Genomic DNA, 26,473 nt, shown 5'->3' with positions numbered 1-26,473 from the left:
GGATTATTTTGGTGAAGCTTTTCAGTTAGCTTTAATTGCAAAATAAAACTGCTCTCTCTCTCCCATTTTTTCAACTGTTCATGATTCTGAAGAAGCATTTTTATCCAAAACCTCCATAGATGAAGACAGCATTCAGAACTGGGAATCCATACTGAGATACGGGGAACAGGATTTATATTTCAAAAGACCAAGCAGACTTTCTATTGCCTTCAGTGTTCCAGGTGAGCGGCTGGAAGACCATCTGGCAAAACTCTGCCAGACTCTTAAACTAACACAAAGTTGAAGGTCTGGCACCAGCATTTGTGCTAAATTTCAAACTAACAGAAATTTGGGCAGATATTGAACATGACTTTTATAATGTACTTGGCATCCAACATCAAAATATTTCCAACACCATCTCAAGCAAGACTTTTATATAATTTATTCAGAAAAAGGAAAGAGACTATCTTCTATCTAGGGAACTAATACCAGTATTTGTGTGATTATTAAAAAAAGTGAATATATAATTTTAAATAACTTCCCCTGTGAAAGCTGTTTTGCTTTGGTTCTTGAATTATGCTCTATAACACAGTTTTGTTGACAAGTCATAGGTAAGTACAGAAAAATGACAGCCCTTAAAAACCATTCGTTGAAAATCCATCCAAATTTGGGCCTTTTTGGCCTTAAGGTTCTGATCAGATAGTTGACATTACTGTATTTCTTTACAGTTATATGTAAGAGGATAATATATTTTCATGCTTATTAAAAACTTGCTGGCAAAAATGTTAGTAAGATGTTTATTGAAAATACTCCAAAATCATACTGCAGGAGACAATGCTTACAGACCTCACCTAGTTTCCAACATGTCAATAACAAATTTTTCCACTGAATCCTAATTCTGTTTAGTAATCTAAAATAATAATTTTGACATATCAAAACATAGAGTCAAGAAGGGAAACCAAATACTGCAGACCATGACCATTAAGAAGCTCAGAGACAGCAAAAGACTCAGCTATAGCAGAATCTATACGCAAACAGCAAGGTTGCTATAACATTTGGTAATATGGGAAACATTCAACACATTATTATTTCAGTCTTTACTTACACAAACACAGTTCAAAAGAGTGCACTGCAAAATTACGTTCTGTGGTTTCCTATAAGGCCTGGTTGATCTTACATAAAAAAACGATATGAGGAAATTAAACTAGGTCTTATGATTTACAATAATCTTTCTGTGTTATTTATTACACTGAATTACTTGGGATATATAGTGTATATATTTAATATTAATCTCTGGTTTGTTTTGAGTAAGCATATTATTTCTTAAATTCTATTCCCTTTCTTTTCTTCTGTTTATGGGGTGCAATAAATTCTTATTGTTTCTCTTTCTTCATTTTACAAGGTAAAAACTGTTCCTAATGCCTCATCTTATGGGTATAAAAATGGAAGTTGATGGAGTACACGCTTATGATTTATACAACTTCACCCAGAACTGTCTGTGTATTTAACCCCATAGTGAGACTATAATGTCTCTGTAACTACCATTTACCATTTATTTCTGAATAAAATTATTGGATACTATAAATAAATATATAACTTTGGCAGGGGGGAAACCATTACAAGAGAAAAAACTAAGAAAGGCTAGAAACAGATCCATTACTAACATGCAACAGTCAACCTATCTGAAATCAGACTTTAGACTTGAGTATATGTTGCACACTGGTTTTGTCTTGGTCTTGTCTTTTGTCTTTTTTTCCTCTCTGAGCATTGGCCTGAGAGAACAATGATCCCATAACTAATTACTACCTGCATACAAACCTTTCTCTTCTAAGCTTTCAAATACTGGACTGCCAGTGGGGGAAATCTCAAAGCCTGTAAATTTTCTAGCTAGTAGTGGGGTGGGAAAGCACCAGGAGACTTCAGTTCAAGTAGGAAACTGTTAAGCTGTTAATCAAAGCACTTGAGATATACAACTGTATATATCTCTGTGTGTAGTTGCTGACTCCAGAGAACTTAGCTTCGATGAAATTACTTCACCTCTCCACTGAAGATGAGACTTCAAAAAATACTAGTAAACTTCTCTCAGCAGTAGGAATACACATCATCATCTTTGTCATCATAATTACAGTTAGTCTGGGAATCAGAAGCTACAGAAAAAAACCAACAGATCGGTAGGAGCAAAAAGTCTAGGTTTCAGATGGATCACTATCGGTGTGTGCAAAGTTACATGGCGTGATTATCTCCAACATGAAAGTGAACGCAATTACTAGAAAGTTCTTATGAGGAAAAAAAGAAGTTATGAAATTAAATATCAAAAAGACACAAAGATGACATACATATAATATTGTCCATGCACTTCCAAAACTCAAGTAACATACTATATAAATGAAAATTCAAAATTCATTTCTTCTTCTTTCATTTTAATTGTTTCATTTTTATATTGTCCACTGAAAAACAAACATCCATTGACCTGTACTTTCCACTTCAAGAATAGGAATGAAGAGAGATAGATGTCTCTTAGTGGCATCAGTCCATATGCATTCAATGACTACCATGTAATGAATCCCTTAGACAGAATCAGGTCATTTGGAAGGAACCATGGGAAAACACACCAACGTCCTACTCAGTGTAGGCTATTTAGATCCATACGCTGAAGACAGTGGCTAGTCAAGTGTCAAGTATGTCCTAGTTACAGGGGCCAGGACAACTTTATCACTATGTGGGCATAACCAAAACTGTGAAAACGTTGGTTGTAAATTTCTCTGCCCTGGGGGAGGTACTGGGCGTTCCCACCTGAACCTGGGCATATATCATCTTCAGTTTTGGGACTTCTGGTACCACTCGTCAGATCCAGAGGAGGACCAGAACTTCCATGAGACTGCGACTGCCACTCTCAACAAGACTGTGATCATTACCTCAACAGAACTGCCACCATCATCTGAACCAACAAGTTTCCTTTCCTTTTACTTTGCACCCAGGGGGGTCACATGGTTCTCAGCACAGGTGCTAACAAACACCATTCTGTTCTTGTCCCAGGGTGCTGGGTTATACATCTATATTTATAGATTAAAACCAGTTTTCTCTGTATCATTTTATTTATTGTAATATTTTTTAGTGAATTTTAACTCTGACTTGCAATCTCTCAAGTCGTGTTCATTTCATTTAAACTTTTAAACCAGCACAAAGTATCTCCTTGAATAGATATTCCACAAGTATAACGGCAACCTGTTGCAGCATACTCTCAAGGCAAAGGTTTTCCACTTGCACTGAGATGGGTTTCCCATGCTCTAACTTCTGGTCACAGCCTCTTGTCCTTCCACTGCTCCTCTGAGAAGAATGCACCTCTGTCTCCTCAACACTCTCTGGTTAGGTAGTCATAGAATAGTAAGTTTCCCCCCCTCACAGCATTAGCTTTTTCTTCTTAGGACAGAATCACAGAATCACTGAATCAACTAGGTTGGAAAAGACCTCTGAGATCATTGAGTCTCCAAGCTTGTCTATTAGACCATGGCACTAAGTGCCGTGTCCAGTTTATTCTTAAATACCTCCAGGGACGGAGACTCCACCACCTCCCTGGGCAGCCCATTCCAATGCCAAATCACTCTCTCGGTAAAGAACTTCTTCCTAATGTCCAGCGTAAACATCCCCTGGCACAGCTTAAGACTGTGCCCTCTTGTCATATTGCTGGTTGCCTGGGAGAAGGACGGAACATATCTCTCAGTCTCTCCTTGCACATCACGTGCTAGAGCCCATCAAAATGTCCCTCTGATGCACTCGCTCCACTATGTCTATGTCTTTTCTGTGTTGGGGAGCCCACAACTGGACACACCACTTTTGAGGTCATGCCAAAAGTACCAGATAGAAGGAAAAAAACACCATTTCCCTCCAGCTGCTGTCTACCCTCCTCCCAGTGCAGCCCATGCTGCAGCTGCCCTTCTTTGCCAGAAAGGCACACTGGTGACTGTGCAACCGACTGCCCACAAGGGCCTTGGGTCCTTTCCTACAAAGCTGCTTCCTAGCCAGCCAGTGCTGCCCTGTCCTGTTGCATGGGCATATTCCATCCCACATGCAGAACTTCGTATTTGCCTTTGGCGATTTTCATGTGGTTCCTGACAGCCCATTTCTGGAGCCTGACTAAGCTCCCCAAACAGCAACCCTGCACTTCGGTGTACTGAACACCCTTCCCAATACATATATCTCCAAACTGGCAAGGGATACACTTGATCCAGTCATCCAAGTTGTTACTGAGAACAAGCATGGTTGGCATCAATTTCTGGGTCAAGTCACTCATAACCAGCTTTGTACCAGTGATCACTACCCTTAGAGTTCAATGGTTCAGATAATTTTCCACCCATCTTACTGTCTATTTATCCAGTCCATGGTTCACCAGTTTGGCTGTAAAAATATTAGGTACAATGCTAAAGCCCTTGCTAAATTCAAGGTATACAACATCCGCTGTTCTACTCTTATGGGCTTAGCCAGTCATCTCAACACAAAATAGAAGGCAGATGACCCTCCCAGACCACATAGCACAGAGGATATATAGGTAACCTAAAGAAAGTTATCACACATGAGAAGCAGCCAGAGTACACAGGAAGGAGTTGCTCAGCAACTGTTTCCAACTGGTGAAAATTAGAAAATAAAAGTCCAGAAATCTGGGAAGCCATAGCCAGTTCCTTGCTGGCCTTGCATTTTCTTCCGAAATTTTGTTGGGAAGCTTCTCTATTCCCAAGGGTTCTGCTCATTGCAAACATGATGTCTCCTGAAATTCAAAAAAAGGAGTTAGGATTTTAATTTTCTCTGACAGTGTGGCAACTTCTCACGCAAATGCAACAACAGTGGAAGCTCAGAAGTGCAAGATTCCTAGGGTATACATCCTCATCACTTATTGACTGAAACAAATGTATTTCTTCACTAAAATACACAAAGCTTGTTGAAAATTTTGCCGTGCTAAGCTGCATTTCTTTTCAATGTCATATGAAAAAGGTTCCAAGGCAAAAATGTTTCTCTGCTGTCATGCAATTCATCACAGGACTAACTTACATTCACATCTCCTGATGAGCTCCTGAGTTTTGTTTTCAGTTACACTGCTCCAGAATGAAGCTATCACAGAAAGAGGAGAGGAAAGCTTCACTGGGACTTCTCTGTATATATGTGATATTGCTGAAAGTATATTCATGCTAACTGCTTATGAAGATTTTTAAAACAAAAAAATTAGTGAAATATTAGGAGAGACAAATGGATTTTGAAACTCATCCATACACACTGCAAGCAATGCTAAGTTTTGTATAACACTATGCAAGGATGTACCATATGTCAAATTGCAGAACAGGCTCTGATGCTACCAGTTTCATACAATTTAATAACAAGCATTTAAACTTCAACCATTTCAAGTGACTCAAGTGACAAGATGTTTGAGTATCTGACTGTCTCCTCTGTTTTCTACAGCCAGTCACCTCAAGATGAAAATTGCCATAATACTTAAGATTTATCTGCTGATTATTTTTTTGTACCAGCAGTGTTAGCAGCAGTCCCAATGTTGTGCTGAATGAGTTTTCTTCTTAGCCTTGATTTTCAGGAGTTCATATATTTTTTTCTAAGCATATGTAATACCTAAAGCTACTTAGTATATTTCAAAGAAGCAGGAGGGAAGCAAGAAAAGAAAAAACTCCACCTCTTAAAAGGTTCAGGCCGTTCTGGAATTGAGAGTTTCACAAAACCCAAAGAAAACTGAATTTGTACAAAACAGGGAAACTTGTTTATTTCCATCTAATGGCAACATTTCAAAAAAAACCCTAATACTTGCAATTATGGTCCATAAGGACCATAAATCATTTCAAGTATTTTATTTCAGGAATAGATGGTTTTAACTAACAAGGAATGTAGTGTTGAGGAAATGCTCCTATTCATCTACACAGTTTTTAACTGAGAGAGGAATGTGGTACTGAGGATATGTTCCTAATTAATCTAGACAGTTCTAGATCACAATTATCTCTTGAAGCTTTGATGTCTATCAATTGCTACTTAGAATGATAGGAGAGAGGTCACTAGATTTTACTAGTCTTTATTCTTCTGTTTTTTTAAAAAATAAGAGAATGGGAAGAAAACAAAAATATCAGCATAATTTTTTGGGGGGAGAAATTAAAAAAAAAAACAAAACAAACAAACCTCAAACCAAACCCTAAAACGATTTACATGTTCAAGAATAAAAGTTGTCAGTAAAAATGCCAACAGTTTGTAAAACAGAGAAAAGTCATGGTTGTTGTGGGAAACTGTAAATTTGAATCCTTCCCTTTGTGTGTTCCAAAGCAGATGTTCAGCTGCTATAAATCAGCAAAACTCCCTGACCCTTAATTTCTTAACCACAGGAATGCACCGAGGATTTTTTTTTTCACTGAATTTAGTTAGACTAAGTAGCAGTATTCTAGCTATTCTAAGAACTACAACACCCTCTGTTGGGCAAAGAATTTTCATGCAGATACGGTAAACCAATTAATTTCAATGAACTGAAGCAACAACTGGTTGCATTCTTCCAAAGGCTGAGCTTGAGTGCATGATGTGCTCATATACAGTCGATACAAATGAGCTATATATAACTACAATGAAGTATAAATTCCTATTATTTGTTTTGGTGTGATGACAACATTCCATAAAGAGGAAGTAGGAATTCATCTTCTGATGAAAGAAAAGACCCATCTCAACTTAATTCTGAGGTTACTCGTGACATCCTTTTCCCTGAGGTTTCTCATCTGATGGGTGCTTTTCCCAATACTGCCCAGCATCTCCTCTGAAAAAATAATTGTTCCCAACATGGTTGCTTCCTTTGAATTTGATCCTTGCATTCTTACCTATGTATTCCTAAAATGTCACAAGTATGTAATACTTTTGCAGATTGCATTGCAGACATAAATGTGTCACAGGCCCAAGGAACTCACAGACTTGCAGAAAAGGTATCAATATGAAAGCAGATAGGATTTTCAGCTACCTCTGTGAAAAGAGATGAAATAATGAATTTTCATCACAGATCTGAGGGACAAAATGTCATACAGGAAGAAATAGAACGTTGCAAGAATAAAAAAAGCAGTAACATTTAGATTAATGCTTAGGAGATAAAAAAATGGTTAAGGACGGAAAATTATAAAAAGGCAAGTATCATTAAGTGTAAGTATTGTAGATGAAAAGGAGATGAGAACCAGTGTGTCAGGCTTTTAGAAAAGAGGAGTTTGAAACAGAAAACCTGTAAGAATAAGAAAAAGAATTTAGGGAGCAAGACACTTAAATGGTTTTGAACCTCCTCAGAGAAGGAGGTTCCTGCCCCTCTAGTACAGACCACTTTCTGAGTATCTTTGTGTTCTCCTATGAGCAATCTGAACCACCTCATCCTTCTTCATTTTCCAACACATTACCTGCTTGGAAACAAAACTTCCCTACTAAAACCAACTTTTTTCACTCTCTCCAAGATAAGAATTAAAGCTAGTCTAAATAATTTGATGGCACTTTCTGCAGGAAATCAGTTCTTTTAGAAGACTGGAACTTTCCTGTTCAATATGGACTAAATTATGCATATTTAATTCTTTTAACATTTCAATGCAATTAATATATTTCAATTCAGCTTTATTGAAATCAAACAATTCAGTCTTTTGCATCAAATAACTTTTTAGCTTGAAATGTAGTTCACATAACTAAAATTGATGACTCTACATACCTCTTATGTTTTCTTCTGTGCATTATCATTGCTAGGTAAACTCCACAATTAACCAGAGGGTATTGACAGCATAGTAAGTTATTAGCCCATCCATGTTGTACTGAGCTTGTCTGAGCCACTTCTTACTAATAATGCTAGAGATATAGTATTAGCATCACTGTGTTGGAACTTGACAGTCTTAATTTAATCATACTCCCAATAGTCTCAATAATTACAGGCCTTTTCTTGCTAATTACAATGCCATTTTTTAAATTTTTCTTCAAAAAATTTGCAGTCCATAATCCAAAGACGTTTGCTGTGAGCCACACACTGACTGACCATATAAAAATAATAGATATTTAAATTTACCTCTCTCTGTAAGATCATTTTATTTGAAAATAATAGAAAACCTCAGTATACTTTGGAAGAGAGAAGACAACTCTTGTCTTTAAACAACATGAAAATGCCATGGTAACTTGCAAAAAGTGAATAAATGACTGTTTCTAAAATAGTCCATTTTCTGTCATACTTTTTTTACCACACACTTATGAATCTTAAATGAAACGCAACAGTGAGTAGAATTGTTATCTTCTGATGTACCTTGTACTGTGAATACAGGGGTATTCGTTCACTGGTGTTTCTGCAAATGATGGAGTTTAAGCTCCAGCAGTTTTAAACAGCTTACCTGAAACAAATCTATTGTCTATAGTATTAAGACACTATATATAAGTTATATACACAAGAAATAACTCCTTTTTCACCTTTCTATATGGGCTATCACAGAAAGCTGTGATTCTCCAGAAATTCCTTCCCATTCCATATGGATGTCAATCCCAAACATTCACATGCACAGGACAATCACTGGCTTGTTTAGTCTCATCAACAGATTCTGAGGGCAAATACCTATCAAGAAATTGCCCATTTTCTCTTTTCTATAATTTCAGTAGGAGTCAGTCACCTAAGAACTTTTTCTAATTCAGCACTAATTCATCATTTCAAAACAGAAAATGAGACACATGAGAGCTTTCTGTTTCTTAGACTTGGACTTTAACTTCTCAGAGAATCTGGTGCTGATACACAGGTCAAAATATAATTTTTACCCTCTTATTAAATAAGGAGGCCTAAGGAGAAACAAAAGGGACCATGCAAGTGTCAGGGCCGTAGTATGTCCCTTGACAGCTGAAGAATTTAATTTTTGTGCCCCAGTTTCCCTCCCCATCTTCCTGCTGGCAGAAAGAAACTTACTCTGCCCATTCTCTGGATTGTAGGGTCTTTTCCTTTGCCAGATAAAAAAACCCTGCGGAGCTATCTCAATTCAGGATGGGGACACTAAGCAGATGAGCATGACACCATGGTCTTATCTCTTCCACATAGTGCCTCACTGTCCAACGTAAGCAAAAAACAGGGATCAGCATCTCACTTTGCCATCACTGCTACTACAATTATCTTTATCTCTTAACCAAGAACTAGCTGGAAGAATCAATGTCAGCCACAGTCCAGAAGTTATCTCTGCTGCAAGGGACAGACTAATCAGCACTTTGTAAGCTGATTAGTCTTATTTTGTCTTATTCTTTATTCCCCAGACACAAATGTGCACACAATGGAATTTTGAGTATGACTTTTGATATTAAAATTTCTTCTCAGAGATCACGCTGAGAGCAAATAGGTCTATAACACTTCATGTTGCACTATAAACGAAGTCCAGATACATTCACATCAGTAGTAAATAGACATCCAAACAACAGGTAGACAACTAAACACTTTTATGATTTGGTTCAACAGCCTTTTTCTTGTCCACTACAATGTTTCAAATTCTTAATAACGTTTTTTCTCTACAGACTTGATAGTTTGATTTTTGTTTTGTTGGGGTAAGGAGACAGAGGGACAGGATGATATAATTAAAAGATAGGAGCAAACAGAAAAGGGAACTGGAGAAAACTTTAATTTTAAAAATCATTTCTACCTTCTCAGAACAATTTAGTAACACACCACCACTGTTATTTCCTTTGGAGCTGTACGGACTAAGTAGCCTTGTATTTATAAATGTTTTTGCTACAACCCAGGCCAGTACTTTTAAAGACAAGTAAGGCAAAGCTACTTCAGTGTAGATGAACTTTACTGAGATTTGTCTGGCAAACATGTACAACGTCTATAACTTGTACTGCTGTCTGTCAACAGTTCATAGCAGTAAACCCATAATTCTCAATTAACCCAAAAACTTTTCTCACGAAGAGACTTAACACTTAAAATATAAATTAAGTAAATCTAAATGGATTGCACACATATGGAGTATATGCTTACGTTCTTTACCTTCTCCTTCTGTCTAGTGGAGAAGTGTTCTAGGATGTTACATACTGCAACCAACAGAATCAAACTAATCTGAGTGGAGTTGAATTAGAGATTAGAAAGGAGACAACAGCAGCTGCTGTGTTTTCCTAAAACCTCAGCCCCACCACGCCAGCCTGCAGAGGGAATTAACAGCATTTCACACACGCACACACACACACAAAGTGAATAGTGCATAATGTTTAAAAGAAAAAACACCATGCATGTATTTTTAAAAGTGCACGTTAAGTCACCAAACCAACCACATGGTGGCAGTCTAACATTAAAAAAAAAAAAAAAAAGGAAAAATGCATGTAATAGAAACTATTTGAAAAAGTAGTTAAAAATCTATGCATACTACTCAGAATATAATCAAACAATGCTGTAGAGCAGTAATTTTGAATCTTTTTTGATTTGCATACCTCTAAATATTTTAAGCAGTTAAAGACTCAATATGCAGATAAGTCTCATGTTTACCTTCCATGAAGGCCTGTACCTTTATGGTACAGTTTGTACATCCCAGAGTCCACAGAAACAAGATTTAAAGACCAGTTTCATCATTCTAGAAAATACTATTTTCATGTATTTGTATGCAGATTTGCACTCTCTTTGTTCAGAGTTCTGACTCCAATCTACTCACATTTATTTCTGAAATACAACATAGATGTCAACCTGGTATTAGATACAAGTGAGCTTATAGTTTCTCCTAATCCTTCTTTTTGGTTTCCTCCTCACTAACTGCAACTCAACTGCCTACATAAACTGACACACCAATCTTCCTGTCCAAATCTTTGGTATGCATATGCAACATATCACTAATTGATGAATGCCCAACACTTAAAACATGGACAGTGAGAGATCAAAAAGCATAACTGATGTTATCCACAGCCTTATTCACTCGGATTTGGTTGTTATTGCTACAGTTGACTGTACAGTTTGCCTTTTCCCATTTGTATTAGTGAGGCTAATGATTCCAGTGCTATTTTGTGGTTTTTCCAAAATAATTTCCTATTGCTTTTCCTAACCAGTACGTGGCAGATTGTTCCAGCTGGCATGCATGCCCAAAATTGCTCCCTTGTTCCTAGATTCATTACTTTTTATTTTTCTATATTGAACTCTGTGTGCTGTATGCCAGCCAAATCAAGATGGGTCAAATCACTTTACATCTTGTGTCTCTCATTACTGTCTTTGCTTTTGTCAGTATTGTGACTAACTCTGAAGAAGCGTTTTCTCATATGAAGTTATATGGAGCAAATTAGCAATATTAGTTACACATCAGTTGCTGGTGAAAGCACTTTTACACAACACAAGGCATTAGATTCAAGCTTGTCACTGCTACACAAAAATACTGCTACTGCACCAAAATGTGGCTATTCATCATTATAATTCAGGTTAGAAATATAGATCTAATTTTATACTGTGACTTTACAGGAGTGTTAGCTGCTAGCTCACCTGCAGGTCTGTATTTACAGATTTGCAGCTGATAAGCATTCTTCCACTCTATGATGACAAAGTAAAACTGTTGCACTTTAATTTAGAGTGTGTTAAACTGTAGGATCTCTTCTTGCTCACAGCTCTCCAGGTTGTGACTGAGCTTTTACTTCCATATGTTTCATTGTGGATACCTGTTTGCACCCATGAAATCAAAGGGCGCTCTCATTCTAATTAACTTGCTTTCCACAATCATCATAGAGTCATAGAATCATTTAGGTTGGAAAAGACCTCCAAGATCATCAAGTCCAAACTTGGACTGATCACCATGTCAACTAAACTGTAGCACTAAGTGCCACGTTCAGTCATTTCTTGAACACCTCTAGGGATGGTGACTTCACCACCTCCCTGGGCAGCCCATTCCAATGCTTGACAACCCTTTCTGTGAAGAAATTCTTCTTGATGTCCAACCTGAACCTCCCCTGGTGCAGCTTTAGAGTATGTCTTCTCATTCTGTCACTAGTTGCCTGAGAGAAGAGGCTGGTCCCCACCTGGCTACAACCTCCTTTCAGGTCATTGTAGAGAGTGACAAGATCTCCCCTCAGTCTCCTTTTCTCCAGGCTAAACAACCCCAGCTCCCCTAGCTGCTCTCCATATGACTTACTCTCCAAACCCTTCACCAGCTTTGTTGCCTTTCTCTGGACACACACAATGTTTTTCTGGAACTGATGATTCAATGCATCAGAGATGGAAGTGGAGGAGCAGCTTTTCCAGACTTTTGGTTCCTCTGGGTGGTGCCACACAACTCCTCTGCCATACAGCAGAGGGTGTCATCCAATTGTAGGTTCAGCATCCTTGTTTGACGGTGCTTTCTCCTCTCTGTTCTCCACTTGTTTACTGAATTGTTTTTCAGATTGCACCCTGAGTATCCATGACAACATAAATTTGCTTCCTTAGAACAAGCCCAGGAACTTAAAGAGATGGGCTAAAACTTGCACTTCTTTCCTCCACCTCATAAAGCCTTCCTATCAATGTATAGTTTGAACTTTGTTGAGCTAGCTGACTTAGACTTGCACCATCAGACCATTTTGGTACGTACTTCTCTGGAATATTTCAAGTGTATATACAACACCACACTTTAAAATAAATGTACTTTGTTATTTTCCTCTTGCTCGTGGAATGTTTACAATTTCAAGTCTGGTATACCCAGTATTAAACTCAAAGTACTACAAAAAAATTTGTATTTTACTGCACTATTGTTTCAAAATGCACAAAAAACTAGCAACATGATGGCCTTTTTTACAGTATGTAAAGAACACGATTTTGCTGTTATGATGCCTTTAATTCTAAATAAATTCCTTCCCATTGTTTCAGAGTTCTTTCTTTATGCTAAAAATGAAAACGTGTCCTTATAATTGCATTAGTTATGCAAGTCCAGATCCATTCTGTTAATCAATATTGAAGTGATAACTTCTCAGTAATTATTAAAAAAAATGCTTAATTGTTCACATACTTGAAAACGTTTAAAAATCAGAAGTACAACTACCCCACCTTCTGATGAATTTGTGGTATGACATGTCAGAAAACTTATAAACACCCTTGATGTTGGCTGCTCTCATACTTAATTCAGAATGATTGCCTCAGTATGTGCTCAATCTCCATAAAAGCACTAATTATATGATGAAAGACAAGGAATTATTGGAGAGGGTCCAGAGAAGGGCCACAAAAATGATTAAGGGGTTGGAGCACCTCTTATGAGGCAAGACTAAGGGAGCTGGACCTGTTCAGTCTAGAGAAGACTGTGAGAGGGGATCTCATTAATGCATATAAATATCTCAAGAGCATGTGAAGAGGACAGTGACAGCCTCTTTTTGGTGGTGTCCAGCAATATGACGAGGAGCAGTGGCCATAAACTGAACAAGAGGTTCTGCTTCAATTCGAGGAACAACTTCTGTACATTGAGGGTGGTAGAGGACTGGAACAGGCTGCCCTGGGAGCTTGTGGAGCCTCCCTCTCTGGAGACACTCAAAACCCACCTGGATGCATTCCTGTCACCTGCTCTAGGTGACCCTGCCTTGGAATAGATGACATGAAGATCATCACAGGGGAGATTCAGATTAGGTATTAGAAAACAATTTTCACTGTTAGGGTCGTCAGGCATTGGAATATGTCGCCCAGGGAGATGGTGGAGTCACCGTCCCTGGAAGTGTTTAAGAGGCGTCTGGATGTGGCGCTGAGTGATGTGGTTTAGTGGTTTAAGGGTTACAGTGGTAGTGCTGGGTTTATGGTTAGACTTGATGATAATAAAGGTCTTTTCGAACCCTGATGACTCCAGGACTCTATGTCCAGAGGTCCCTTCCAACCCTAACGATTCCGCGATTCTGTGAAGCGGGTGGGCGCAACACCGCAGCTCAATTTCGGCTGCACGCCGCACGAAGAATTCCAAGTGTGGACACACAATCGTTTCACCTGGGGAACCTTCTCCTCGAAAGGCTCTTTCCTAAGAGCACACCTTTGCCCCGGTTTTGTCAGGGGCAATGCTTAATCACAAACGCCCCTCAGGCGACGACCACCCCTCCGCGCCGGGCCCGCGGAAGCAGCGGGGGCTGCTGGGGAAGCGGAAGAGCCGCCCCGGCCCCGCCCCCGCCCCGCGCGCGCGGCCCCGCCCCTCCCTGCCCTGCGCAGGGGCCGCCGGAGCCGCTGGAGCCGCCGCGCCCGCCCGGCCCCGCGGCCGCCGCCGCCCCGCCATGTCCGAGGCGGGCCAGGAGCTCGTCCACCTGGTGTGGGGCAAGAAGGCCGGGCCCCGCGGGCTGGCCGACACCATCTTCTGCCGCTGGGCGCAAGGTACCTGCGTGCGCCGTGCCCCGCCCGGCCCTCCCGCTGCCCCGGGGCCCGCCCGCCGGGTCACACGCGAGGCTCCCCCGCCGCCCTCGCGGGGTCCGCCCGTGGCTCCGTGTCCGTGTCCTGAGGGGCGCCGTGCCCCGGGCACTGCTCGTGTTCCTGTGTCACCTCGGCGTGTGGCCCACGCCAAAAGAACGATGCGGCAGCTTCACTTGCTAAATAATTATTTTATTTTTTCGCAGCTCGCTCGTCTTTAGCCACGAATCTCCAAGGGAACTTAAAATTGAGTAAAAAAAGGAAATGCATTTCTTGGGTGTTTCGTCTCATGCCGTGATTTTACATAGCTTGTGGAAGCATGAGCTTAAGGTCTGCTTTGGTTTTCGTTGGTTTTTGTTTGTTTTGCTAAAAATATGTGAGTCACAAATAGACTTAGCAAAAGTGGGGGCAGGCTTGGGACAGACCCACAGATTTTTTTTAAACGGGTTCTTTGGCCAAGGAAGCAGGTGCATACCGTCTTTAGGATGTGGCAAGAGATAAAGCAGCAATAACGATGGCACCTGGGGTATTTGTAAGAGTTTTTTTTTCTATATTTAAATTACGCAACCTATGCATTGTTTCTTCTTGGTGGAGACTTACTGTGTTCTCTTAAAACTACAATTGCAAGGTGTAATATGGAGGCTTACCTATAAAAATGATACGCAAGAAATCAGTTTGTGAACCTGTCCTGGCTGAAAGAAGGGAATAATAGCCTTCTCTATAAGTGACTGTGGGCTTTGAAGAGTTCTAGTAATGGTTACAATGTTCCTGAAAAAACCACTAATTCCTGGAGAAGATTCACAAGTGATAGTGGAATTTACAGATTAAAAAAAAAAAATTGCATTCAGGTCTCAGGGTAAAGTTGGTTGAAACAGAAGTTTCTTGGTGTTTTCTGTTCCTTGCTCTTTGTTTTGTTTTTTTTTTTTGGTAATAAGAGTGTTGTCATCTATGTAGTTTCAGTAGATGCATGTGTGGTGTTGATTTGGGAGCTGCACAGCTACTCCTCATCACAGGACACAGTGTATTACCAAACTCATATCTTTTTCCCTAGGTTTATCTGTGTTCAGATAATTCAGTGATAATATCTGGGGGGAAAATGCTAAATTTCTTCCAAGATCTAGAATTTAAGCAGGCATAGTAAAGCCATTACTTTTCCTAATGAAGTGATTATTGAAATATAATTACTTTCTGAAATATCTCTTTTAAGTTTTAGTAATGTTGCTGTTTCAGTACAAGGTTTGTGCAAAGTCAGAAAAGAAGAATTGATATTAAAAAGCTTAATTATTTATTAAGCTGGTAATGTTGGATTGCCACAATTGACGTTTTGAAGATAATTTGTATGAAAAGTTTTAGCAGTTTCAAAATTTATTGAAAGCTGTATTATAATGTATTGAAAGGTGTATTATAGTGCAGGATTAATTGAAATGGTCTCTGGTGTTCTTGGTGGCTTCTTCAAAGGAGCTGTTACTTCCTATCTGTCTTCAGAGAAAGTCCTGTGACTATACTGTGTAGTGTATCTGTTACCTTCTCTATATCCTCCTTAGTATAATCAGCATAATACTTTTATATATATAGCAGCATAATACTTTTACCCAACTTTCTGCTTCTATGCAGTTGAAAAAGTTCTGTGCCATTTGCTTACTGCAAAGCAGTCATGTCAACACTGACTCATGAAGATTTAACAGAAGAAAACCACAAATAAAAATATCAAGCTGTATTATTTACAAAGACTTCAGAGTTTAAAAGATAGGCCCTCGTTTCACATATGTGCAGAAAGCATCAAACAACTAGTTTGATGTTGGGAGTTTTTTGTGTCTGTTTTTGTTTTTTTTCATATGTAATGTAATTATTTCAGATACTTGGTAGATGTTGTCTGATCCTTTCTCAAGCCCTTTGGCAATTGGGAACTGTGATTTTAATTTGGAAAGAAAAGTAGAGAGTAAAGGAAAGAAAAGTAGAGAGGATGTTGAGGAATATAAGGCTCAAACCAATCAGTTTTTCAGTGAAGACAGCAGTATTCCAGGAATCCCCCTCATGCATCAAACTCCATGACCTCATTTGGTCAGGACTGAAGGAAGATGGGCTGATCTGCAGGCAGTTAAACAGAACTGACCCCACTCATGTGCATGTGCTGTTGGAAGTTAGCAACAGTAATTCCCTCAGTTTGCTGCATTGGCAACTTTAAGTATATTGTTTTTATTCCTGACTTAACAAAGGCATGGCTGCAGATTTGCTGTTGCGATTGTTGTGAGGTTTTTTGTGGGGGGTTTCTTTATAGAATTTTTTTTCTTTACGATTGCAGCAGAATTTGCAGTTTGAACCTTGTGGAGTCTGTTTACCAGAATCCTCAAAGCAGACACAAGAATGTAGTGCAAAAGCTTCAGTCTGTGCTTGGGTGTTTCCTGGCATAGATACAATGACTTGGGAAGGAGTTAGTAGGAGCACTGAACCCTAAAGAAATATACCCATGTTAGGAGTAATTTTCTTCATTGATCCAAGAGACAAATTCCATTTATAAAGCTGCTCTTCAGATAAGCCCCAAGGCATCACGTATCTATAATATGAATGTCTGGCAGGTTTGAGCACAGTAGCCTTTCAGAATTGCATAAGCTGTAAAAGTATGGGACAGTCTTTTTAAAACAACCATTTATCTGTAAAAGCATGGTGTGAAGGTATTAATAGTACAGTTTGTGTATATATGGGTGATGTACAATGTAAAAATGTCCATTTTATCTGGATCCTCTTCCAGTTTCCAGGTTGAAAGCTGGGTGAGTGGGCTGAAACTTTCCTTTTCTTCTCCAGTCTTCTTTCCAGGCTTCCTTTTTTCTCTCCCATTCTTTCCAGGTTTCCTTTTTTTACGTGCCTGGAACTCTTCTTTCTGGCCAAACATCACCAGATGGGCTTTTATTACATCGTTAGTTTAGAAACTGCATCCTGTAATGTTTTTAAGTAATTTGACTTGTAATATTGTTAGACTATGATCACAGCAGTGCTAGTAGGAAATAATATTTTTACCAGACAAGCAGATACATTTTGAGTAAAAAGAATACACTTGCCGTTCTTCAAAGTCTTAAGTAGAAGTAGCAATTTGAAAGTGCTCCTCTGAGTTTAATTTAGTAATGTTTAATTCATTTGCTTGTTGGTATCTATGTAAATTTTCTTAATGTTTTGATGACTGTCATTTGTAGAATATTTGTATTTGTGTGCTTTCCATCTCTTCAAGTTCCATATTACTCAGTGCAATCAGTTAATCACAAAGAGGAGAAAAGCATTTTTCATTTAATATTCACAGTTAGGGTATAGAGAAGTATGGATTGTGCAGACAGCTGGAGGAAGTGATTACACCTGTTGGCCCAGCTTTGCCTACTTGCTGCTGCTTGTTTGCCATAAGTATTTCCTCTTCAGATCTCTTGGTGGAACTGCTTTTGGAGCCTGTGCTTTACTGATGCTGGTCACACTTAGCAAAGGAACCCTTTGCGAGTGGTCTTCAGGTCATGGTTTGTGAACAGCTTTTAAGGCATCTGTTGAAATTAGGCAAGAAGTTAGATGCCAAATCTGCTTCCCGGAGTTTGCACCTCATGGGGAAAAAATACTGATGTCTTCAAGCACAGAAGTACTGATGATTACTGACTTTGAGCTTCTCTTTAAATAGAAGAAGGTAGTACTTGACAGTAGGAGGAGGACTGTCCCGCTAACACAGGCTGCACTGTTGGTAAATGTGAGACAACAGTAGGTTTTGGAAAAACAGCAGGGACAAGCTACCTAACAGCCTTCTCCAGGGAAGTTTTTGTTTTCAGTTTTATACTTGTAGGCTTTTTTCTTCTTTCCTTCCTTGGAGTGAGGTATTGGTTTTGGGATAGTGATACTGTCTTTACAGAAAAAATAATCACATCTTGCTGTTTTAGACAGATTGTCCAATCCCTTTCTGTTATATATGACATTTAAATGTTTATTTCATACTTCCGTAATGCAGAGTTATCTTGATAAATTCATTCTGAAGAATGCAAAACCTCGTGTGAAGCTTGCTGAATGAAAAGTTAGGCTTTAGGGTGGAAATATGGGTTTTTTTGAGGGATTGTGTCATGTAACAGCCCTTTCAGCACTGTTAAACTGGAAGGAGAAAAGGAGATAGCATTCACTGGGGAAAAAAATGAGGTGTGAACATATAAGTTAAGCTGGTAAGAAGGTTGTATTTTCTGGCTAGTGGGCGTGGTGGCCAATGTAGTTGGAATATGCATAGAGCAGTAAGAATTTGAAATGCCCTGTAACACAATAATTAGTGAACCTGAAACTCTCTTCTGCTGCCTGGGCCCAAAAAGGAATAGCTGGAAGCTATTGTCCTTACTTTAAGAAAGAATATGGTGCTGGTGAGTTCATTCCTTACTCTGAATAAGGCTGACAGGCTTAAAGAAAATGAAAGACCTAGAGGAGCACTCACATAGAAGGCTCTTACCAGGATACAGATTCAGAAGTTTTCAGAAGTATCTGAATTCTGCAGTATCAGCATTCTGTCGCTGTTTTGGTTCGTGGTTGTTTTTTTTTCAAAGGTATTAACAAAGGAAGACACATTGAAATCTTACCTTGTTTTCTGGAACCTTGTTACCCAGTTTAGTAGTAGCCTACTAGGTAGTTTGGATATTTTCCTCAAACCCTTCCAGGACTTCCTGGCTTTTTATCCATAACCCATTAAGTGGAGTTCTGTTGTAGTATTATTCTAGTAAGTGCTCCTTTCTTTTTGTGTGTGGGAAGAAGTTGTTTGGTTTGTTGAGGATTTTTTTTCCTACAGAAAATTTCAGAAGTTTTATTTTACTGTAAAGACACTCTTGGAACACCCAAAGCCATAAGCAAAATGTCTCTATGATTCTACACCTAGCTCTAAAGAAAGGGTGAAACATTAAGATGTGTTGTAAACTTCATGCTTGGGTAATAATGGGTTATTCTAGTGTTTCTGTCAGGCAGTTCTTGTATCCCAAAAGAGAGGAAAAAAATTAGAGTTCCATGGTGAGAGGCCGGCTCAGCAGAGAATAGGAAAATTAATAGCACAGCATCTTCGTAGCTAGATTGGATCAGAGAGAGAGCAAGGGGTTTTCTAATGTGGTTGGTGTTGCATGCTCTTTGCTATTCCCTTGTCTCTTTTATTCAGTTAGAGTTGGTTCTTGCACAGAGTGAAAATACTGCAAAGACACAGCATCGTCTGTGAAATGACGGTGTTATTAATGTCTAAGGTGCCTCGGGTGGAAAAAAATAATTTTAGAAATAGGCTAATAATAAAAAGTTGCAGAAAAGTGGTGGAGTAGTCATAATAGAAGAATGAGGTTTTTGTAGTGCTTTGGACCATGATGTGGTGTATTAGATGAAGGACAAGAGTAGGTAACTAAGTCGTAGGTTAATTTTGGCAAAGTGTACATAAAAGAGCTGAGATTAGGTGTGAGAAAGAAACATGGGCCTTGGTAAATGCTATATTTGGGGGAAATAAGGAGAATAAATCTTTTTGTGATGTAAAGATATAAAGACAGATTTGGGAATGTCATAGCTCAAAATGTTGGGCAATACACTGATTACTAACATGAATCTAGATCTACTCCCTCCCCCTTCTGCCCCAAATGCAGTAGAGCTGTAGTGATGTTGAAAAAATTGTGTCAATGGAGCGTTTAATAATGTTATAAATGACACAGAAGATGAATGGTAATGGTACTATTTTATGTTTCTTACAGATAAATGATGATAATTGTACTTATGGATAAAAGGCAGACAAATCAATTAAAGAATATTATTTTGGCTGCATTACATCTCTTTTCTTCATGAAATTTTATCTTGAGTGAAAAGAGCTGTATGATAGATATGACTGGTTAAGAGTGAGAGTAAGTAAAAATTAATCTGGATCAGAGATGTTCATCTTAGTTGGTAGCTTGAAGTGGCCAGGCTGTTCTTACAAATCATAAGGAAGAATGATGAATATTTACAGAGATTGCCCAAGATGTGACTGTTGTGGAGGGTTAAAAAGGTAAGTAGGTCTGATTGCAGGGTGAGGTAGACTTGAATCCAGCTGGAATTCAGACTGCTGATTTCTGAAATTTTATCTGAGCTGACTTCAGATTTTGTAGAACTTTTTTAAAAGAGAGCATGACCACACCATCTGAAGCCTACTTTTCTTTAAGCTTCTTAAAGCTTCTAGAACATTTATGTTTATTAAGCATTAAAAAGCATATAAGTAAATAGAAATAAAGTGTTTCTTCAAGTATTTTTTTTTCTGTGGTTGTATTCTGCCAAATTCTATGTGGTATCAACTTTGCCTTGTCTGTCTCAAATTTGTATTTGTTCTGGTGGATCATGCTCAATGTTCTTTATTTTTAGGAAGCAATTGTGAAAAAGAGGGCAGGGTTAAACTGAGAAAGTTCATGTTTTCTGTAAGAAGCCTGAAGAATGTGAAGCAAATTCAAGATTTCTAAAGTGTTGTTTAATGGTACCACATCCAAGTATGTTGTTTTTCTGCAGTGACTGAATCATTAAAACAACTAAAAAAGTCTTATTGTTGCATTGTGTTTAGATGGCATGCAGTAATGCTTCAAAGTAGAGGAGGACTTACCTTTTAGTATGCTAAGCCTGCACAAACTAATTCAGAAAGTTTAAAGGACTGGTGATATTTCTTATTAGGGCATGTTAACGGAGGAGTGAAATGACACTACTGCAAACTTTTCTTGAAGTATGAATTAGTGAAGCTTTGTTACTACATTAGATGAAGCTAGATCTATGTATGTAGGCTTGACATGCATCTGGGTTTTGGATATAAAATACATCTTTGTAATGCACATTTGCACATGTGCTTAAAAACAGACCTGGAACCTTCTGTCAGATACAGGGGAAACCCCATGGCTACAATGATCCTTTTTAGAATAAAAAAATTCACATTGTTGTGAAACAACTACCATTTCTGTGATGAAATGTGGCCTACAAAACGTGCAGTAGTTCTCTCTTGCCACTTTGGTGATGTACCTGTCATGCTGCAGCGTGGGGGGGATGCGTTTCCCCAGCTCAAATTCATATCCAGGGATTAGAGATGCTTTTCATATGGCAGCATGTAATGATACAGAACTGGGAAAAGGAGAAACTGTGAGAAACAGGCATTGAATATTCCTTCTGCTGAGACTGACACTGTGAAAAGATGCATGTGTATTTTTGCCTGCCCCCACTTGCCCGTTGGTTGCTGACTACAGTTGCATGGTTTCCAGATTACATTGGACTAGAGTCACTTTGGCACAATCTTCTCAGCACTTACAAGAATAATGCAAAATATCACTCACTGTAAGTGTCCATGTATCAGCTTCATCAAATTAATTGTCCATGTATCTGCATTTATCTATGATAAATGAAAGCTATGAATCACCATATCTTAAAGACAAGTTTAAGGGCAAGATGGTTACAGAACAATTTTGCTATAATTTCTATGACATTTGCTTTATTATGTGACTGTAAGATAATTCTGAAATGCAAATACATTAAAGATGGAGAGGGAAAATAGGTGATGTTGCCTCTCAATAAACCTAGTGTATCTTCTGTGAAAGAATACCATTAAGGGGCTTGAGTCAGTGGTTACAAGAAAATATTTGTTACTCAGCTTATTTCAGTCTTAATAGGACACACTGGTAGGCCAAAAATTAGAACAGTGGGAGGCATAGTGTGCCCTTCATAGGGAATAGAAATGTATTATGCATGTTCAGTGAAGGTTTCAAAGATGTATTTTTTTCTATAGATGTGAAACAAAATATTATCACAAACAGATTTTAATGTATCGATAAAAAGTACACTCATAAAATAAAACCTATGGTTTAAGTAGAAATTCTTTTGTTTAAAAGCTTAGCTGTGGGTGCTTGGTGGTTATGATTTAATTGCTGAGATAAATAATTAATTTCTGTCCTTTTCACCTGACTCATGACTTTTTTTTTCTTCAGATAGCTTAACCATATTCTGTTGCATTATCAGGGAAACAAAAACTTACGTCATCTTTAAAGGTGAATAAATCAGGTGTCATTTCTGTTAGGGAAGGAATACACATAAACATGTTCTTATTTACATGTTTCACTAAATATAATCTTTTTTCATTTGGCAGGATTTGTCTTTAGTGACTCTGAATCCACTGCATTAGAACAATTTGAAGGTGGCCCTTGTGCAGTGATAGCACCTGTACAGGTAAGATACCTTTATTATAGGAATGGTTTAAAATTAGACCAAAATTTATTCTTTATATATTTGAAATTAAAATAAATATGAAAAAAGGAGGGTTAGCTGTATTTTGATTTCATAACTGAAGTGTGGAGGAAACAAAGAACTCTATAAAAAAGCAGAGATGGGCATGGGCTGATTTTGAGGCATAATTTTGCAGAAGGACATTTGTTTGAGGAAATGCAGCAGGTCGATCCAAGCAAAAGTAACTTCAAAGTGGGGAATGCAGAATACAGAGGAGAAGGAAAAGATCAGATGTAAAAGTAATCCTCATCCCTTCTCATCTCTTGAACTCCCTGCCTAAAAGGGTAGTATCAGTGTCACAATGACTGCTTTAGCAAACTGTATTAGAAATACTTGAAGTAGTTGATTTTCAAACCTAACAAGGTTTGCTGTGTAATAAAAGGGGAAATGTTATACTTTCAAAACCCTAGCAGAATAATTGACCTGTAGAGCAGTTTGTCTAACTGTGACTGCTCTTCATTCTCCCAGGATCACCCTGCAGAGACAGGCAGGTATTGAGTCATGGGCCAGATTACTTTTTCTGGTAACTTACTCTTGACTTCTCTTAAAGACAATTCAAATTCTGCAGGTATGTCTCAGTCTGATTGGAGGCCTTGTCCACTGACAGGGGACATATTGAAGTAATGTAGCAGAGTGAATCTGATCCTGAACTGGAAGTATCTGGGTCAGACAACTGATGCTGTGGAATTGTTTGCACCTCTGGTGTGTACAATGTGATTGTCGTATAACCTCTGTTATGGCTACTTCAAGACACTCTAAACACTGGTCCCACCAAAAAACTTGTACTACAGGAAGGAGCACTGCTTGTTTAAGTGGCAAACAATCAATTAAAAAGATAATTTTATGAATTACACTCCACAGTATGGCTCTGTCTAGTTCTGTGGTCTTAAAACCAGATGCAGAGTGTCTGGTCTCTGATGTTAGACTTAAAAGTCTTTTATTTGTGGGGAGTGGAGAGAGTAAAGAATAGGACCAGTCAGCTCCTCTAAGGCAATACCAAGTCTTTACCATATCAAATGTTCTTATAGACAGTGTTTTTTTCAGATTTATATATAGTTCAACTCCCTTGAAATCAAGTGATTAAAGCATGATTAAAAGTGAACTGAGTTCCAGCTAGGGAAGGAGGAAAGGATCAAACAGATCTTGCAGTGCCTGCTGCTGCTGTGAATTACTAAAAAGGTGGGCAAAAGATCTTTGATGGGAAAACAGGGTGAGTGTATCAGGAAAGAAGTGAAAGTTGAACCAGCTGTTTTTGAGGTACTGTGATTAACTGAAATGGCATCTAATAGAGTAATTAGAAAGACCAAGACTCTGCTTCTCAAAGTTTGTTCTTTCATTATTCTTTCTCTATAACTTAGAGCATATCTTTTTTTTAATTGCAGCATTAGTGTTGATGGAAAAACAAAGCAGGGATGTGGAGATGCATAGGTTTTCTTTAAACTGATCAGCAAGTTATGACTTGCAATGGCTTAAAAGAGGTGGGGTTGTTAACTGCTAAAGGGTTTTGTCTGAGTAACTAGGGATGTCTGGTACTACTGGTCAGTAATCCTGAAATATATTTGTCTCCCCATTACTGCAGTCCTGCGAGTGTGGAGGTGTTTGTGTCAATATGCATTCTGTGCATTGGAGGTGTACTGAAGGATCAAACTCAACAGTGTTGAATGTTATGAGGCCACCTTTGTAGCTGGTTTGATTGGGAAAAGTCAGTAAACAGTGCAGGCTCATGGTCTCATGAACGATGAGCAGTTTGAAACCCTTCTAATAACATGCAAAAATGCTTTGGTATAAAGTTTGTGACATAATGTAAAAGTTGATGTTTTGTATTTTAATATTATTTTATTCTTTGATAACAAAGGCATTCCTTTTGAAGAGGCTTTTTACCAGTGAAAAGTCTACTTGGAGAGACTGTTCAGGTACTGAGACCTCTTTTCCCCCCCTCTTTATTTTTCCATTTTATGTTTGTAAAGCATGTCTTAGTACAAAGAAGTTAAAATATTCCACACTTTCTTTTTGTTTAAGTGTGCTCCCATGTCACATGTATAGTAAATGCTTCTAAATTCCCATTTGTGAGGTCTGTGCTTGTTCATAATACTTCTACATTTTATAAATATTTAATTGAAATCTATTATTAAAAAAGAGAATAGATTAGAAATCATATAAAACTACATTTTTCTAAAGAGAACTTTTTAATTCTTTGGTCCAGTATGGTCAAAGAGCAGTTAACATTATTGCTTTTATCTCATTATTAAACTCCATTATTTAAGTAGCATTCATGTATAAAAAAAGATACTAATATCTTATATACAACACTGGTTATCAGCAATTGAACTCAAGTAGGTTTCTGATCTTTCAGAAGAGGAGCAGAAGAACCTTCTCTGTCATACATTATGTGATATTTTGGAAATGGCTTGCTCTGATAATTCTGAGTCATACTGTCTGGCAACGTGGATAAGAGGAAAAACAACTGAAGAAACTGCTAGTATTTCTGAAAGTCCTGCAGAATCTAGTCGTCAAGAGGAACAACCTTGTAAGATGTATTTCTATACTCAATTACCCGTCACTTAGTGAATTATTACATAGTTTTTGAGGGACTGCTGCTTTTTATTAATTCACAGATGGGGTTTTTGCCTTTGTAATTCTGTTAGCAACAGACAGATTTTTTTTCTCTTGTAATTAGAGACATTGATCCTTTTTTATTGAGAGCAATATGCTATCTATCACTGGAGTTCTAACATACATGTTTCTTTTGAATTTCAGCAATTTCTGTAATCTTTTCAATTTTGTTTTGTAATCTATTGGCACCTGATGTATTTTTCATTGAAACATCTGTGCTTCCTAACACAGGAATAACACTTTAACTTGTCACTTGTTACTTTATTTCAGAGGAGCTTTTGTAGGAAATTCTGCAGTGCTTTATCTGTTCTAAAATATTTTGGATCCCCTGCTATGGAGAAGTAGCCTTTTTCTGTTTGTTTGGTCCTGTGCAGTACCAAACCACTTAAATCACCTTCTAGGAGATTATCAGAATTTTTCTGTAGGTTGGAATTTTTCAGTTGCCTGCTTTTTGCAAACGTCTTGATTCCTTCATTAGTTGCTGGCATCAAGGATCTAGGGAACATCATCTGTTGCACTAAGATACAGCATCCAGTCATATCTAACTGCTGCAGAGCCAGTGACATGGAAAGTTTATCTGTGCACATATGATCGGAGAGACATTTATTTATTAATCTTTTAATGGGAGAGATCTAATGTGTTAAAAGATAAGCTTCTTTTTCTTTTAGTTTTTGTCCCCAATGTGTCCCTTAAGAAGTATGAAAAACTCTTCACATGAGAACATGCCTATAAGGTGCCATCTTTTGATGGAAGGAATATGTTATTCAGCAGTTTGTGGCATAACTACAAAGTAAGAATTGTACAAATAGATTTATACTTGTGCAGCTAGCTATAGCAATTAGTAGTGCTGGAGCTCTTTATGTTACAAGTCATCTTCATCTGCTTCTAGCAAACGCTCCATGTGCTTTAGAAGGCTCAAACAATAAGAATAAAAATCTTTACTTAATTGAAAAAACAGAATATCAGCACTTAAGTGTTCCAAACTGAGCATTTTTTTTAAGTAAGAAAAAGTATTATACAGAAAATTATATCTGCAACTCTTCTGTAAAAAAGAAGAATCTTCCTTTGCAAGATAAGGCAATTGTAACTCAAATTCCTAATTTCTGTGGATTTTCCAATTGTCTCTGAAACTCTTGCTGATATTATGAAGTTTCCTTTGAAGAGAAAGTGAAGCAGAACCTAGTTGTCTATAGGTTTTTACTGTCGTGCTTTTTAATGCATTGCCTTATTCCTAAAGATGTTTAACTGTAGAAAATGTTCAACAGAAAGTCTTTTTAAATACACACTCAGAACTCTCAACACTGACACTTGTGACCTAAT

At 38.1% G+C, this 26,473-nt stretch overlaps 1 protein-coding gene and 1 long non-coding RNA gene across 6 annotated transcripts in view; one reads left to right on the top strand and one right to left on the bottom strand.

Moving 5' to 3' along the window:
- Nucleotides 1-522: 522 nt before the first annotated feature.
- Nucleotides 523-13,960, bottom strand: LOC135426012 (uncharacterized). Its single transcript, XR_010435824.1, has 3 exons — nucleotides 11,441-13,960; nucleotides 6,828-6,966; nucleotides 523-4,741 (listed from the first exon to the last, which is right to left on the bottom strand). It is a non-coding gene; the product is annotated as an uncharacterized LOC135426012 (long non-coding RNA).
- A 128-nt stretch (nucleotides 13,961-14,088) lies between these two features.
- Nucleotides 14,089-26,473, top strand: part of MINDY3 (MINDY lysine 48 deubiquitinase 3) — a 51,109-nt gene continuing 38,724 nt past the window's right edge. Inside the window, exons 1-5 of one of the 5 annotated variants that reach the window (XM_064678887.1) lie at nucleotides 14,201-14,263; nucleotides 20,651-20,772; nucleotides 22,404-22,483; nucleotides 24,396-24,453; nucleotides 24,894-25,067. In XM_064678887.1, the coding sequence (XP_064534957.1) occupies nucleotides 20,757-20,772; nucleotides 22,404-22,483; nucleotides 24,396-24,453; nucleotides 24,894-25,067 (328 nt within the window). In that variant the 5' untranslated portion in view covers nucleotides 14,201-14,263; nucleotides 20,651-20,756. Of the gene's footprint in view, nucleotides 14,264-14,609; nucleotides 14,627-20,650; nucleotides 20,773-21,564; nucleotides 21,599-22,245; nucleotides 22,306-22,403; nucleotides 22,484-24,395; nucleotides 24,454-24,893; nucleotides 25,068-26,473 lie in introns of those variants that run through there. The other 4 variants (XM_064678878.1, XM_064678871.1, XM_064678906.1 and 1 more) reach the window with 4 other exon arrangements.

This window comes from Pseudopipra pipra, chromosome 1 (assembly GCF_036250125.1).
Source record: "Pseudopipra pipra isolate bDixPip1 chromosome 1, bDixPip1.hap1, whole genome shotgun sequence".
Classification (NCBI taxonomy): domain Eukaryota; kingdom Metazoa; phylum Chordata; class Aves; order Passeriformes; family Pipridae; genus Pseudopipra; species Pseudopipra pipra.
The sequence above is the reverse complement of the archived record's forward strand: the minus strand, read 5'-3'. Positions and strand labels throughout refer to the sequence as shown.